This window comes from Pseudochaenichthys georgianus, chromosome 4 (assembly GCF_902827115.2).
Source record: "Pseudochaenichthys georgianus chromosome 4, fPseGeo1.2, whole genome shotgun sequence".
NCBI classification, from domain to species: domain Eukaryota; kingdom Metazoa; phylum Chordata; class Actinopteri; order Perciformes; family Channichthyidae; genus Pseudochaenichthys; species Pseudochaenichthys georgianus.
This window is the reverse complement of record NC_047506.1, coordinates 36,753,884-36,770,307: the sequence shown is the minus strand read 5'-3', so window position 1 is coordinate 36,770,307 and position 16,424 is coordinate 36,753,884. Positions and strand designations below refer to the sequence as shown.

General features: G+C 42.5%; 2 protein-coding genes across 2 annotated transcripts; both read right to left on the bottom strand.

Annotated features, from left to right (window-relative positions):
- Positions 1-562: 562 nt before the first annotated feature.
- LOC117445265 (tubulin beta-1 chain-like) lies at positions 563-4,127 on the bottom strand. The gene is made up of 4 exons (XM_034080795.1): positions 4,003-4,127; positions 2,078-2,186; positions 1,857-1,967; positions 563-1,769 (listed from the first exon to the last, which is right to left on the bottom strand). The coding sequence occupies exons 1-4, from the start codon at positions 4,057-4,059 to the stop codon at positions 706-708; spliced, it is 1,341 nt and encodes a 446-aa protein (XP_033936686.1). The 5' UTR covers positions 4,060-4,127; the 3' UTR covers positions 563-705.
- A 516-nt stretch (positions 4,128-4,643) lies between these two features.
- LOC117444989 (uncharacterized) lies at positions 4,644-12,559 on the bottom strand. The gene is made up of 6 exons (XM_034080382.2): positions 12,429-12,559; positions 12,240-12,333; positions 8,734-9,063; positions 8,480-8,648; positions 7,759-7,886; positions 4,644-7,463 (listed from the first exon to the last, which is right to left on the bottom strand). The coding sequence occupies exons 1-6, from the start codon at positions 12,467-12,469 to the stop codon at positions 7,140-7,142; spliced, it is 1,086 nt and encodes a 361-aa protein (XP_033936273.2). The 5' UTR covers positions 12,470-12,559; the 3' UTR covers positions 4,644-7,139.
- Positions 12,560-16,424: the final 3,865 nt, after the last annotated feature.

Sequence of the window (16,424 nt, the reverse complement as noted above, 5' to 3'; positions counted from 1 at the left end):
GAATGGTTTCATATCACGCTTTGGAGAGAAGCGGGGCTTGGTGGGCCAGGTGAAGAAAGGATGCGGCTGGACTCTGCTGGCGCTGGCCCTCAGCATCAACCTACTTAGCCAACACTGCCATCTAGTGACCTTTGCCACTACCTGCAGGAGTGAGCTGCCTGCAATATGTAAATGACTTCATATATCTTTTAAAAGTGTGTAGAAACATGGTAGAAACGTGTCGAATCGGTAATTAACTATAGAAATCTGTATTATTCACATGACTACTGACAACTATGATACGTTGTGATAATTTCAGCCTTTGGAATGGTCACGAGGAAGCCATTGTTTATGCTGCAGCATGTGATCTGGCATTGTTCTCGTGTCATGTTCTGCTTGTGTATTTCCTTTATTAAGCATATTTGTGACAACAAAAATGAGCTCATGTATGGTATTGTCATATATACACAGTTGATATCTTTGAACCTACATTTGAGTGCATTTGTTAATTTCGGGAGAAAATTGTAAGCAGCTACACTTGCAGATTAATATATTAACTGGAACAGCAGCCAGAACACTGAAAGATCTTGGAACATTACATTTTATTCAAACGTAAAAGCAGACAGAACACTGAGACAACATTCCATCTTAAGCCAACATTATCAGACAGAACACTGAATGTGGCAAGAACTTCAAATCTTACATTTAGATTTTTGAAAAGGGATTTTAGGCCAGATCTTCTTCCTCCCCCTCCTCTTCAAAGTCTCCCTCCTCCTCAGCAGTGGCATCCTGGTACTGCTGGTACTCTGACACCAAGTCATTCATGTTGCTCTCAGCCTCAGTGAACTCCATCTCATCCATACCTTCACCGGTGTACCAGTGGAGGAAGGCCTTCCTCCTGAACATAGCTGTGAACTGCTCAGAGATGCGCTTGAACAGCTCCTGGATGGCAGTGCTGTTTCCAATAAAGGTAGCAGCCATCTTGAGGCCACGGGGAGGAATGTCGCAGACAGCGGTCTTCACGTTGTTGGGGATCCATTCAACGAAGTAGCTGCTGTTCTTGTTCTGCACGTTCAGCATCTGCTCGTCAACCTCCTTCATTGACATGCGGCCACGGAAGATGGCAGCCACTGTCAGGTAGCGGCCGTGACGTGGATCGCAGGCAGCCATCATGTTCTTGGCGTCAAACATTTGCTGGGTGAGCTCGGGCACAGTAAGGGATCTGTACTGCTGGCTGCCTCTGCTTGTGAGGGGGGCGAAGCCTGGCATGAAGAAGTGCAGACGGGGGAAGGGCACCATGTTGACAGCAAGCTTACGCAGGTCAGCGTTGAGCTGTCCAGGGAACCTGAGGCATGTGGTGACGCCGCTCATGGTTGCAGAGACCAAGTGATTCAGGTCACCGTAAGAAGGGGTTGTGAGCTTGAGTGTGCGGAAACAGATGTCATACAGGGCCTCGTTGTCAATGCAGAAGGTCTCATCTGTGTTTTCTACAAGCTGGTGGACTGATAGTGTGGCGTTGTAGGGCTCAACAACAGTATCTGATACTTTGGGGGAAGGCACCACGCTGAAAGTGTTCATGATGCGGTCAGGGTACTCTTCACGGATCTTGCTGATCATCAGGGTTCCCATACCAGAGCCCGTACCACCACCCAGGGAGTGTGTAAGCTGGAAGCCCTGAAGGCAGTCACAGCTCTCTGCCTCCTTCCTCACAACATCCAGGACAGAGTCCACCAGCTCTGCACCCTCTGTGTAGTGACCTTTGGCCCAGTTGTTGCCAGCACCACTCTGGCCTGCAAGACAAGAATCATAAATGAAGATGCTGCATTCCGTGTGAACAATCAGTTGCCATGCTCTGAACAATCCTAACAATCACTTACCAAACACAAAGTTGTCTGGTCTGAAGATCTGGCCAAAAGGTCCAGACCTTACTGAGTCCATGGTGCCTGGCTCAAGATCAACCAGCACAGCACGGGGCACATATTTACCACCTAGAAACCACAGGTTAGAAGTAAGGGAACATGGCTAAAATTAAGATTCTTTCACACGTGTGTTTTTTTACATAATAGCCAATAAGAAAGCATGGCTGTTTAGAACCTACCCGAGGCCTCATTGTAGTAGACATTGATCCTCTCCAGCTGCAGGTCACTGTCACCGTGGTATGTACCAGTTGGGTCAATACCGTGTTCATCACTGATCACCTCCCAAAACTATAGGACACAAACAAATACAGTTAGCTATTTCTTCCAACCAAAATGACTTTCAACACCCAGTTCCAATGTTTGTTTTATTTTCATGCATGTAAATGTATGCACCATAACATCAAGACACATTCCTCGTATGTGTTAACCCACTTGGCAATAAACCGGTTTCTGATTCGTCCATTTTATTTACAGTTACCTGTGTATTTATCAGCCTGTTCTAAACGTTGATAAATTGTCGTGGATGAACCTATTTGTCCCACCTGTGCCGACTTCGACACGCGCGCCCTAATCCCTTATTGGCTGCAACTCACGGGTTATGAATTTGAAAAATTCCACTCGACACTGTACCACCAAGCCTGCTTCATGCAAAAGCACGACGCAGCTCGGTATGGCATAACCCAGTGAGCCTGATTTAGACGTGCCTGTTGTAAAAAAGAAAAAGAAAATTACGTTTTAACTACCAACGTCATTGTAGTTTTAATACAAAGTTACTAGTTTGTAGTGCTTTTCTTTTTTTCAGTAGCCTACTCACTTCCTTTTTACGCATTGCAGTAACGGCTGCCGAAGGAACACTAGTGATAAAGCGGTGTTTGCAAGCAACAAGCGGACGGACAGAATCAATATTTATGTCAAAACATGTTTTATCAAATGGCGAAAATCATTTTATTAGTCAAGAAGCTGATATTTTACCGCCCTTGATTCGTTCTATTAAACATTTAATTGCAATGTTCACAAGTACGCTCCATCTGATGTCCGTTGGCTTTTCAAACTGACAAGAGACGCTCTAACTGTTTTTCAAATGTAACAGTTTGAAAAGCAAGCAAACTGTCTGATTGTCTTTAGTTTTCCGCTGGCGTGTGATAGCAACATGGAGGATTTTAACATTCATTTTAATATATTTGGAGAGCACAGTAATTTGGAGGAATTGTTAGTGGCTGATGAGTCCCCAGTGAAGAAAAGAAAAAGACAAGAGGGACAAGAAAACAGCGGAGAAGTAACGGGCAGAAACCCTCCTTTTTACGCAGCGGTCCAGACATATAGCGACACATATTCAGTGTGCAGTTCCTTTGGCATTAGGGCAGGGATATCTAGATACTTTCAAAGGTTTGACATCATGAATTGTGCTACTTTTAAAGCAGGCAGCGATGTTTTCAAATCTGTAATCAGAAAGCTCCTCAAAAACGCTATCGAAGCAGTTCCTGCCGCCCGTTGAAACCGTTCAAACGGTAAAAACGGACTATTTTTCTTAGCGGATGCATGTAAATTTAAATCAACACAACTATTTTTTAAATCAATAAAATCATTTTCTAAATCCATAAAAGCATTTCAATTAATATTGGGAGTCATTTCGTTAATTTGTTGAGATTATCCCTTACTTAAAACATGACATCTTTAGGATATACCAGTTGATTACATCCATGCTTAAACATTGCATTCAGTTTAGGGAGGAGGTTTTTTTTTTTCAACTCAAATGTGGAAGCATACATTTTGTTCTTTAGCTCTCAAACCTGCCTTCCCGCCGTTTTCTTTTGTTTCTTTTTTCAACTGATAACTTGCTAAGGCAAGTTGAGTCAATGTGACAAAATGTTTAAGTTGTCAAGACAGTGAATAAATGTAAGTTTAACCTTCTAAAACTAGAAAAGCTGAGTTCAAAATGAAAAACTTGTCAGAGCTGTCAGTCACGGGCCCTTAGAATCGTCCTAACGTTTCACCCCCTTGCGGCGCCCCACCCGAAAGAGCACAAAGCACCGGCTCCCAGAGGAGAGAACACGATATTTCTGAATGTAAATTACTCACTCAGGGCGAATACAAGTGGACTTACCTTAGCACCGATCTGGTTGCCGCACTGGCCGGCTTGAAGATGCACAATTTCCCTCATTTTTTTTTTTTCCGATGTGGGGTAAAAGTCTGAATGTACGACTGCGCCTTTCTCTATGTGCAGAGTGCAGCTCATCGGCTCCTACCTCGGATTTATACAACAACTAGGCCCGCCCATTCTCAACTCGAATATCTATTGGCTGATTACGAACGTGTCTTTAACAGACAGAAATGTAAACCAATCAAAGCTACACAGCAAAAATGCCAGTGTTAAATTAACACAGTGTTGAATTTAACACCAGAAAAGTGTGTGAATATGCGTCCACTCTTGTCAGTGTAAAATTAACACTTTCGAAAGTGTTAATATTTTAACACTCACTTGTAGTTAATGGAACACTGAAACGAGTTGAAAATCAACACTGGGCAACACGCAGTAGTGTTAATATTACTCTACACTAGTGTCAGTGTTAAAGAATCAACACTACCAGACTACACTGGATCTCAATTTAGTAACACTATTGGGTGTTACAAAATGTAACACTTGAGAGTGTAGAATGTTGTGAAGATCCAATCCCTCCCAGCCAAAACCCCATAACCCACTTTACAAAAAATACAAGACAACAAATGTAACAAAATAGTTTGTATTACAAGGCAAGTACACCACAATTACATTCATAAACCTACAACAGTTCAGCATGGAGTGACACAAAATTACAGTATGGGACAATAAACATTTGGCCATCAGTGTCATTTGAAAATTGCCTATCATATGGTCTGTAGTATGGCAGGTCATCTACACAGATCAGTGTGAATACATCGCTTTTCTCCTCGATACTAAATGCATTTAAGTGATCATCAAAATATGTTGTTGAGACTTTACAAGTTAGAAGATAAGCATTGTCCTCTTTAACAATCACACTGACAATCCTGTTGAACAAAGGCATCTCATTTTCAACACCAGAACATACATACATCCCAGGCTGGTACTCTGTGCCATAGCTTTTGACCCAGGAAGTTGTGGGAACAATACAAGACATATCAAAAGTTTCATGCAGCACCTCACTGCCCTCCAAACTGCTGACCAAGACTTCAGTAATGGGGCCAAATTGGAATCTTTTAAAATAAAAGTTATCAAAATGAAAAGCCAACTGATTCTGATGTCTCTTTGCCAGTGTTTTTGTGATATTTTTAAAGTTCTTTACAGACGTTTTGAAAAAGGTGTACTTGCCTTCAAACCTCATGCACCACATGTGTATTAGTGGCCCAATCTTCCTAATACAGCTTGGGTAATGTATCATATGGTGGTGCTTGGGAATCAAATTTCGTTCTGGAAACAGAGATTTAAAAAGTGTATGATGATCAAAAATAAGATGTTTCAGTTACAATGGGTGAAAAGACAATGTTCACAATCTGTACTAAGAGGAGCAGCAAGTTCCAGCAGCTATCATTCCTGCTAACTAAATCTCCAAACATCAATGGGGTATTGCGCAAAAGACACCAGGACTGAACAGCATTAAGGCCAAGATTGTTGCCATCATCATCCAGTGTTAGCCCACTTGGCCTGTTTTTCCTCTGTGTAAATCCATAATTGAAGCTCGTGATTCTCTCTGACAATGAACTTCTGGATATAAAGTTCCTTATCAGGTACTGAAACACAAGCTTCAACTCATACTGCACCACTCCTTCCAGTAAATCATGCATTATATCTACTGCGTAGTTGTCTGTAGTATGGAACAGCCGTAGGGAATTGAGTGGACAGGTTTTTTTAACACCAAATGTTGAGGCCAAAGCAGGATTTTGTTGAATGGCAGCACAGTGTTCTGAATGAAGGGCTTTAGAACGTAAAGTTAAACCTGGATGATCTTCACTGAAAACTGATTGCATCTCTCCCTTTTCAGTTAAACAAAAACGACAACAGTACTTTGCACTAAATGATTCAACAGAACCAAAAAGGCCATGTATAGCCAAGTTGTCACCTGTGACCTGAAACACTGAACCTTTCACAGGTGTGGTTGAAAAAGGCACCTGCATTCCTTCAACTTCTAAAATCTTTAAATCGTCGAGAAGTGGCTTTAGAATAGCGTCAAACCCATATTTCTTTAAGTCTTCTGAGTGAAAGAGAGATACAAGATGAATGTTCATCAACACAGAATTAAGCTTTGGAGGGACATTTCTCAAAATAAAATAAACAGCCAAGTTTGTGCACACCCTTTTTTGAGCCTAATGGATTAGCGGTCTCAAAATCATCATAGTAGAGCTGTATCTGCATAGCATGCTCTTGTTGTGAGAATAAACAGTGGTTCCTGAAGTACGCGCCATCGTTTACATCTCTGTGAAAGCCCTCCTGGTGTTGTTTAGCTCTTTGAAAACTGTTACAAAGTTCCGTGTTCTTAAACATGGATGAAAGAGACCCCATGATGGGTACATACATGAACTTATAATTGACAGGAACTTGCCTGTATAGTCCTGTGGTTTTATCTCTGCGTGTATCAAAACGCACACCAAGAATATACTCGACAGGTTGAACTATTTTCCATTTCTCCTCAAAATGCCTCATCCGTTTAGATTCTGTGTTAAGACATGAAAAAGGATTCCCAAGCTGATCAAAACAATTCTCAACTTTTTCTAGGGTTTCTTTCGATGCTTCAGATGACAAACATTCAACAACAGCTTCTTTTGCATGGGCATGGATGTCCTTAACCAGTTCCTCCATCGAACCAACTAAACATTGCACAGTACTTTCAGGAAGTCCTGATGCTTGTACTTGAGCAATAACTGAGCTGCACATGTCTAGTCATTTCTTTTTCTCCATCGGGATGTGTGTAGTGACCATCACAGGAGAATCCACATTAACTGGCTGTGAAACAGAAGCTCCAGCAGAAGCTCCAGGTTCAAACTCAACATGGCTGGCGACATCTGGATCAACACTGTGTTCATGTGCTCGAGATAGGTGCCGCTTGTAACCAGAGTATGTGCAAAACACAAATAAACATCCAAGCTCTCCACAGTGCAAACGCAAAGACCTTCCTGGGTACAAACCATGCTGAAACTTCAAATGTCTAAATAACACTGAACAGTTTATGTGGTGTACCTTGCAAATGTAACATGTGAACATTAGTTCAAGTCAGAAAGGACTGCCTTTCAAACTGAACTGTGAAGAAGTCTTGCTCTAATTTCCTTGACTCGAGGACTTTCCTTCACACTTCCAACATCAATGCCATACACGGTTGTCTGGATGAATGTGTAGAAGTTGCATAGTGCTTCATCATAAGACACAGCAAAAGCAAAATGTGCCTTGAAGAGCTCGTCAAAGGCAGCAACTCCAGTCTGCGTCTTACAAGGAATGGCCTTTTGGTCCATGACGATGTAGAAATGTTGGATGCTGTCGTTTCTTTCTCCAACACACAGGAGAAACGGCTGAGCAGGGCCAGTGTCCTTGAGGAAGGTCTCAATGCTTTTCCCGACCTGAGAGAAAAAGAGACAGCGAATGAATCACAAGGAACAGAACTTGGAATTTGGAGAAGAATTAGGATAAAATCTTCAAATGACTGGAAGAGCACAATTATTTTTTCCTTTCACAATTACTTTCAAATTAGGACAAAAGCTGCTCCCGTGTTGTAAAACACCAACCCGGTCTGAACATTTAAAAAAAATCTGCAACATGTCAAGCTACTTCAAAATTACTATCAGATCTTTACAATCAAACATCTGTTGTTTTCTAAATGGAAATATATATCAAAAACGTTTCGAAAGAACATACCCTTAAGAACTTCACCAGGCGGCCAGCAGCATCCTTTGCACTAATCTTGACTGGTGACTTCTTGCCCTTGGATGTTGGCGGCAACAGGTGAAGAAGCAGAAGGATGGCAGCCAGCTCACAGTCCCATACTACAGACAAATAATTTACACCATTTCAATTACTTGAATGACTTTACCAATATTATCTCATGTTTGAGCCTATTTTTCACAGATCATTGATGCTTTGATGCTTTTTGATGACAGAGCCTTCTCCATCGCTGCCCCCACCCTCTGGAACTCCCTCCCACAACACATCAGAGACTGCACTGACCCCCCCACTTTCAAAACACTGACCAAAACACACCTCTTCAGACTGGCTTTTAATCTGTGAATTATGCTGTGTTGCTGTTTTAATAACTTTTAAATGTTATTTTATCATGTTTTATCACCACTGTAAAGCGTCTTTGAGCACCTGGAAAAGCGCATTCGAAATGCAATGTATTATTATTATTATTATTATTATATGTTGTGTTTTTAGAATAATGATTGATAATAGATGGACCTGAGTCTCCCCAGAAGTTGATTTCCATATCGCATTAATTTAATATTGTATACAAAAACTGGCCAGCAGTTATGTTAAGTACATGGGATATGGAGCAAAGCAGCCAAAACACGAAAAGCTCTGGTATGGTCCAATACTTTAGATTAGATAGGGAACACTGAAGACACCAATTTACACTTACCACCATCATCAGATTCTTGTTGTGCAGACAAAAGAAGCTCATCCACGTGCAAACTTCCAGGAAGATTTTTGCAATCTGCAATGATCCTCGGTTTGAAGAACGTTGGCCATTTCGCAAGAAATGTACCAGAGACTTCCTTGCCAAAGAGCATAGTGAAGTCTTGTTCAATCTTAAACACAAAACATGACAGGGAAAACTACATTAGTGAGCAAAATGAACTACCACAAAGCTTTTCAAAAGTCGTTATTTCTTACCAAGCCTGATGTGTCCAGGAATCTTGGAAAAAGGTCTAGGACAGTGGAGGCTGTGGCTCGGTCTTGAACAACCTTTTGTCTTTGCTGAAATGTTGCCTTCATTTTGTCTTGGACCAGGGTTATGTCACTTGAGTGCCTCATCACCGACATCGCTTCATTGCATTCATCACCTGATAACGGCCTCACAGGTGAATGCATGCTGCGATGAGTCTTAGGTCCGCCTTGAAAAGAGACCTTGGATTTCTCGATTTCTTGAGCCGAGTTGCGCTGCACAGTTCTCAGCCTCCATGCCAGGTAACCAGAACCACTCTGGTGATCATAGAAATGCTCCTGTTGATTTAATTAAAAGTTAATCCATCACCTGGTTAAGATCAAGGAATGATCCTAAACATGACCTGTGTCATGTGTGTTCGATTTAATGCATGCAAGAGCTGTGGCATGGTTATGGGTTAAATAATTCAACTGTTACTTAAACACTCGGCCCCCTCCTCTTCATCATCATCATCCTCCCCCTTGGTCAGATTCTCCGCCAATACAACCTGGACTTTCACTGTTACGCTGATGACACACAGATTTACCTCAGCACCAAATCCCCCAACAACCCCCCCCCCCACATCGAATCCTGTCTGACTGCAATAAAATCTTGGATGCAACACAACTTCCTCAAACTCAACAGCAGTAAAACTGAACTCCTCCTCCTCGGCTCCAAATCCACCCTCAACAAAACCCCAACCTGACAGTCACCATTGATGGCCCCCCTGTTTCCCCCTCCACCCAGGAACGCAACCGTGGCGTTATATTTGACCCCACCCTCTCCCTCGAGCCCCACATCCGTCAAGTTGTAAAAACCTCATTTTTCCACCTCCGCAATATTGCCAAAGGCCGTCCCTCTCTCACCCGCCCTGCAGCTGAGCGACTCGTTCACGCCTTCATCTCCTCCCGCCTTGACTATTGCAACTCACTCCTCTACGGCATCAGCACTACATCCCCCAGTAGACTCCAGCGTGTCCAGAACGCAGCCACCAGACTCCTCCCCCACACCAAATCATGGCATCACCCGGTCCTCAAAGAACTCCACTGGCTCCCCGTTTCACACCGCATCCACTACAAACTCCTGGTCCTCACTTTCAAAGCCCTCCACCATCTGCCCCCCCCCCCCTACCTCACTGACCTCCTCACCCTCTACCAACCACCCCGGTCCCTCAGATCCACCTCAGCCGGTTTGCTTTCCATCCCCAAGGCCAAACTCCGGAGCTTCGGGGACAGAGCCTTCTCTGTGGCAGCCCCGAAGCTCTGGAACTCCCTCCCCCAAGACCTCCGTGAGTCTGAGTCTCTCACCCGGTTCCAGTCCCGACTCAAAACCCACCTCTTCAACTCTGTATCTATAAGCCCCCCCCCCCCTCAACCAACTTCCTCCTGACTGCTTTTGTTTTGTTTCTTTGTGGTTTTTTGTTTTGTTTGTCTACCCTCCCTCCCTAACGTAAAGCGTCTTTGGGTTCAAGAAAAGCGCTATAGAAATAAAATGTATTATTATAGCAGAAAGTAATATATTAGCTTTAAAAACTAGAGCCGGGACTCGATTAAAAAAATTAATCTAATTAATTAGAGGCTTTGTAATTAATTAATCGAAATTAATCGCATTTTAAATCGCATTTTTTTAAATCGCATTTTTAAGCACAGGGCCATCTAAGCTAATTTACAGATGGCCCTGAGCCCAATAGAGATTGCCCTGAAAAATCCATGCGGACGAAATGGCACGAAGGGTTTGGGGGGCCTCCCCCTAGACATTTTTTAATTTTTGCAGGTCTTAGATGCTGTCTGGTGCATTCTCTAGACTGAATTATAAGATGAACCACCACAATATTATATTGTACAATTTCAATTGTATTCTTCATTTCACTTGTTTGTTTGTTCTTGTTTGTGATTGCTCGCTTGCATGCCCTGCATAGCTTTAAGAAATACTTAAGTTGTTGGTCAAAACACTTTCCATCTGATGAAGGCAAATGCCTTCCCAGATGGAAAAAAGTAGAAAACATTACATTCAGTTATAACTGCCAAAACAAACATTATTTACACTATTATGGCCCCTGTTAAAAATGTTTGTAATGTTATCTACTGTAAGTTGGTCGAACGAATGCCTCCTCATCCGGAAGCTGACCGAGCAGACCCGAGCAGCAGTCGAGAGGAGCCGAGCGCATCCGCGAAGCACACGTCAGAGTTCCCGTTAGCCGGCAAATCTAAATATCTTCGGTCAAAATAATTTCCCTTTAGAGCAATACCGCTTCAGTTGCGCCACTTATGTGACAGATAAGAAGAGTATGTGACAGACAAGAATAGTCAACTCTAATGTCTAATACTTAATGTGGAGAAAGAGATGTCCTGTGTGGGTTGATTGTGCGTTGATCTGTTGGTAATGCCTCGGGGCTCCGGTGGGCATGTAAACAAATGCATAATGCTGTGCTATACTTTGTGGCCTCATCCAGTTGCATAGCGACACTTATTGTGTAGTTGTCTTTTAATAAGCAGGTAGTCCTATCATTAGCTAGAACTAGCTGCATCTGATCGATATGGACATAAACGCGAGTGAAGTCTAATCTGACGGGAGAGAGAGATCAGCTGCTGCTGACGAGTCGAGACTCGACACGCAGCTCTGCATGATCGCATGCAGCGGTGAGCGGAACAAAAGTAACACACACTTCAGGTTAGAATATCACACGTAGCTATTTTAATTACCTCTCAAACTACCTAAACTAGTTATACTGTAGATATGTTTAGTTTTACTGTCGGGTCACTCATTACTGGATCCGCGAGCTGCATGATACTGGCATAATAGATTGCCCGATCGGGCAACCAGCAGGTGAGGCTTCATTGCCCGAGCTAAATGCTAGATGGCCCCGGGCCATCGGGCAGTCCTTAATGTCGAGCCCAGTGACAATCCAGTGAGCTGGTTATTCTCTCAGACGTGGACTTACTTATCCTGGCCCTGAAACCAGTCGTCTGGTTGAGTGTGGGTTGGGTCAGGGTGTGGTTCCTTGCACTCGGAGTCGGGCTAACGTCCACGCTAGCTGCTACATGCTTTACATTTAGGTGATACTTTAGGCTTGATGTGCTGCGGTGATATGCACATTCTTTTTTGCATAATTTGCACACAACCGTGCTCTTATCGACGCTTCCATCCGTCCGTTTTTTTAAAACAAAATGTCCCATCCACGGGGCCGACCAAAGCGGTCTCATCAGCTTGTTCGTTCATGTTTGACTATTGATCACCGTGGTTTGTTGTTGTTTGAAGTCCCATGCTGAAGTCATGAACGTTAGTTGGTGCTCCAGTATAATCGGTACGCTTGAAACTCATCCAGTGAGAAAGGTTCCGCTGTGCAAAAATAAGTGCGATTAAAATGCGTTAATTTTTTTTAACGCGTTAATTTTTGTGTAATTAATTAATCGTAATTAACGTGTTAAAGTCCCGGCCCTATTAAAAACAAAAGCATATTAATATCAATACTTACATAACCATTCTTTGAATCGGGGTCTTTTAAATTTGGGAACAACGTTGTAATGCCAAGTGCGTAGGTAATGCGGACATGGACTGGAGGGATCCTCCTGAGAAGAAACAAATGTATTACAAATATTTATAAAGACAGAAAATGAAGAAAATGTATCAAATCAAAACAAGATTTTAAGCATACAATACTTACCCATGGCTCTCTACCATGTCTGCCACAAGTATATTGATCATTTTTCTTCTTGTACCATCACAAAGACTCTTTTTTTTCTCATATTCCTTGATGACTTGGTCACCACCTGGCTTTGAATGCAGGGCTGCGTTGACAATCTGAAACAACAATTGCCTAGCATTCAGCACAAACATTTCACCTAGCTAACAAGGACATATGAAGAGTTTGGTTCCAAAACGCGATAAACGCCACTTTTGAAAAAAATGAGTTCCCGCCGAAATCAGTATTGCATTTCGTCGGTATTGAAAAGTCAACATTCAATTTTACGCAAAACGCGATATCCGCCGTGTTATTCTGTCCTCTTTTCTCACTTTCTTTCCAAACAGCGACAAACGCCAGTCTCCCTTCTCTACAGAATGCGATACATCCGCTCAACAAATCACAGCGCACCATTCCACGCACCTCAACCAATCACAGAGCATTCCACGCAATGTAAACAATAATGGCGGCTCCCTGAATGTACCGGCTTTCGTCATTATCTACATCAACAAACAATAAAACATGAATAATTTTGACGGCATTGATGAACCTGTGGTGGTTTCTGCGGTGGGGAAGAAACGCAAGCCATCGAAGTGTAATCATGTACGTGAGGATATTAAGAAAATGAGACACTCGGGAGGAGGAAAAATGCCGGCTGTCGCTTGTTATCATTCTCACACAAAAGCAAACTTCTGTCACGCAGACACATTGACCCCAGGGGATCTATTAAAAAACTTTCAGTGTTTTTACTCTGGATCTACTAAAATCGAGCAGGATCAAGTCCTTTTGCAGCTGATCACTGTCAAAAAAGTTCAGCGGAGAAAGGTTGGCAACAGCGATATGCAGAAGGATAGGGAGGTCACTAATGAATATCATTTGCTGACCGAAGATCATCCCACAAAAATTCCTGTCTGCAAGGCCACCTTTTGCAGCGTTTTGGGTGAGTTTAATTTACGAATGATATTATTCATACAGGACTGCCTGCTCTTAAAACGACGCTATGTTGATGTGATAGGCTGGACTACACAGGCTAGATAATGACAGCTTAATTCACAACAAGCACCTCACTGGCTTTTCAATGCAGCCTGATGTGTAGCCTAGGTTATATCATGAAGTGAACAAGGCACAATTAAGCTTTTCTTTTGAATCTTTAATGTTTAAGTTTCTTGTTATTTTTTCGTTTGTTTTCATGTTAAAATGTAGCCTACTTAAGGAATTAGTATCACTTAGCCTATAGCTGTCTGATGTATTGCTTGGGCACAAATGTCCTAGCCTAGTTGGCTGGTCATCTGCCATTGTTATTTGATCAGTGGCGAGCCGTCAGGGCCCTCTAGGCCCTCTGTGAGGGCCTAAGATATTCTGAAAAATAATATTTGAAAACATTAAAAAAAAAAACATTTTCTTAAAAAATATTTTTTTATATATTTTTTTGTTGTTACATTTTTCATTAGTTTTACCAAAATAACTTGATTTAATTGTATTTAAAATAATATTTCCAAAGAAATAAATCCTTCGAATCTGCCTGTTCAGTTTCTGTTGGAATGTGAAGGGTTAAATGCCGTCTCTGCGAGTTCTGTGAAGACGGGAGAGCTTGTTGGTCCCTCTCTACATTCACAGAGGGCCCGCTATAGTAACTCAATGAGAGAGTAATGTCAAAAGACAGTACGATTGACCAATCATATCTTCCCTCTAAATGGGCGGGCTTTATTTTCGCGGACTTTATGACAGGTTCCGCCCGCTGTGAAGTCTATGCAAGTGGTGCAGTGACGCGTCCTAAAACCCGGAAGTAAGCTTCGCTCGGATTCCCTCGACAGAAAGCAGTGGGATTTCTCCAGAGGATTTTGGAAAATAGCTGGAAATAAGGTCTGTGGAAAACGAACCCGTTAGATAAATGCACGTTTTGTTCAGCCGGATAATATCCACATGTCTATCCTACTTTTATTTATGTTTTTATTAAATCTAATCGATAGATTTATGATTAGCATAAGTTCGTTCATGATGGCTCACTTCAGTGATAGTGATGACATCGTTGCGAAATTATTAACCGAGTCATTTTCAAGATTGAGTTACAATGATAAACTGGAGTGGCAAAGGATCAGCTGAATGACCCGCAAGTGCTTCATCCAAAAGGACAGGAGGATGGACTTTGTGTTTCAGTGATTTATCATCAAAGGTAGGCCTTTTTTCAATGCGGGCCGCGTGCCGACTTAATTCATTTGTAATTGCTACTTGGCTGTGGGTGCCCTGTCATGATAGGTGTAGATATAAATGATGTTGTTTTGTGTGATAGAGGGTCGCTGTCATTGATGCGTTTTGCACCCCGGGCCACTGTTTTGATATTCCGCTGAAGTCTACGTTGAGACGTAATATCTCTTCTTTTTTTTCGAGGAAAGGGGGGTCAGAGGGCCTAGGTATAAAAGTCACGGCTCGCCACTGTATTTGATAAATATGCCTACTGCAAGATTAATTAATGTAGAAAAGTAGGCAGTAGCCTAAGTAGGTACTTACACACACAATACATAGGCTACATAAATAGGACTATCAGGCTATAGGTTTGCATTTAAAATGTATGAATAACTGCTATTTAGTTGTCTGATGCACTGCTTAATCACAAATGCCCTTCTTGGCCATGTCATCTGTCATTGTGAATGGATACTGTGAATTAATAAATGAAGCAATGGATGACATAATTAATTAATTAATAGATACATAAATAAATATATAGATGAATACATACATACACACATACATACTACAAACACACCTACATACATACAAACAAAATGTAATTTTTCTGTCATTGCAGGTATTGGCAAGGATCGTGTGTCTCGAGTGGCACGTTATTATGCACTCAACGCTACAGCCAGACCAGAACTCAGGGGTGGTGCTCGTAAGGTGGCAGAAAATGATGCCAAGAAGCAGCATGTGATGGATCACATCAAAACGTTTACATGTAGGGCTAGCCATTATGGAAGAAGGGGAGCACCTGGCCGGAAATACCTACCCTGTGACCTCAGTGTGAAAAGAATGCACGAGCTATTCGACCAACAAAACCATGATGTAGTCAGCTACTCCCTGTATTACACTGTGTTTCGACAGCACTTCAACCTTGGATTCGGGCATCCTGCCACAGATGCCTGTTCTTCATGTGCCAGGTTTCAACTGAGAGTCAAGGACCCCAGCTTGACTGAAGAAGAGAAACGCAGTGAGTCTGCATCCTACATCCTACACAGGAGACGAGCACGGGTGTTCTATGATTTGCTGGGGCAGGTAGATCATGATGCAGTGACCCTTTGCTTTGACATGATGCAGAATTTGGTACTCCCTAAAACCGCCATAGGTCAGGCATACTATTCCAGACAGCTCTACATGTATCTCTTTGGTGTCGTTATTCACCATGGGACGGGAAGTAAGCAAGCTGTGGATGATGTTCATCTGTACACATGGATGGAGCATGAGAACAGAAAAGGTAGCAATATGACTGCTTCAGCTCTGGACCACTGTTTACGTCAACAGTTGAGTGGTGCTCTTCACCACGCTCAGAGGCTGCGATTGTTCAGCGATTCTTGTTTTGGTCAGAACAAAAATATTAACCTGCTGTCCATGCTGTTTTCCTTTATGAAGGAGGCCTTTCCAAGAATCAGTGCCGAGTATGTGTTTCCTATAAGGGGGCACAGTTCTCTGCCCGTGGATCGTGTGTTTGGGAGGATTGAGCAACAGGTTCGAAAGAAGGACACCATTCTTATGCCAGAGGAATACTACCAGATTTTGCGCAGTCATGGCAATGTACACGTCTATGGTCAAGACTGGGAGGCTTTTGATTTCAAAACAGAAACACAGGCTTTTGTAAAGTCACAGAAGTCATTTAAGCTAAGTGAAGCAAGAATGCTGGAATTCAGGAAGGAGAAACTAGGATTCAAGGCTGTGTATAGCGGTGAATACTGCTACCACTCAGTGCTGAAGAGAGGAAAGAAGTGG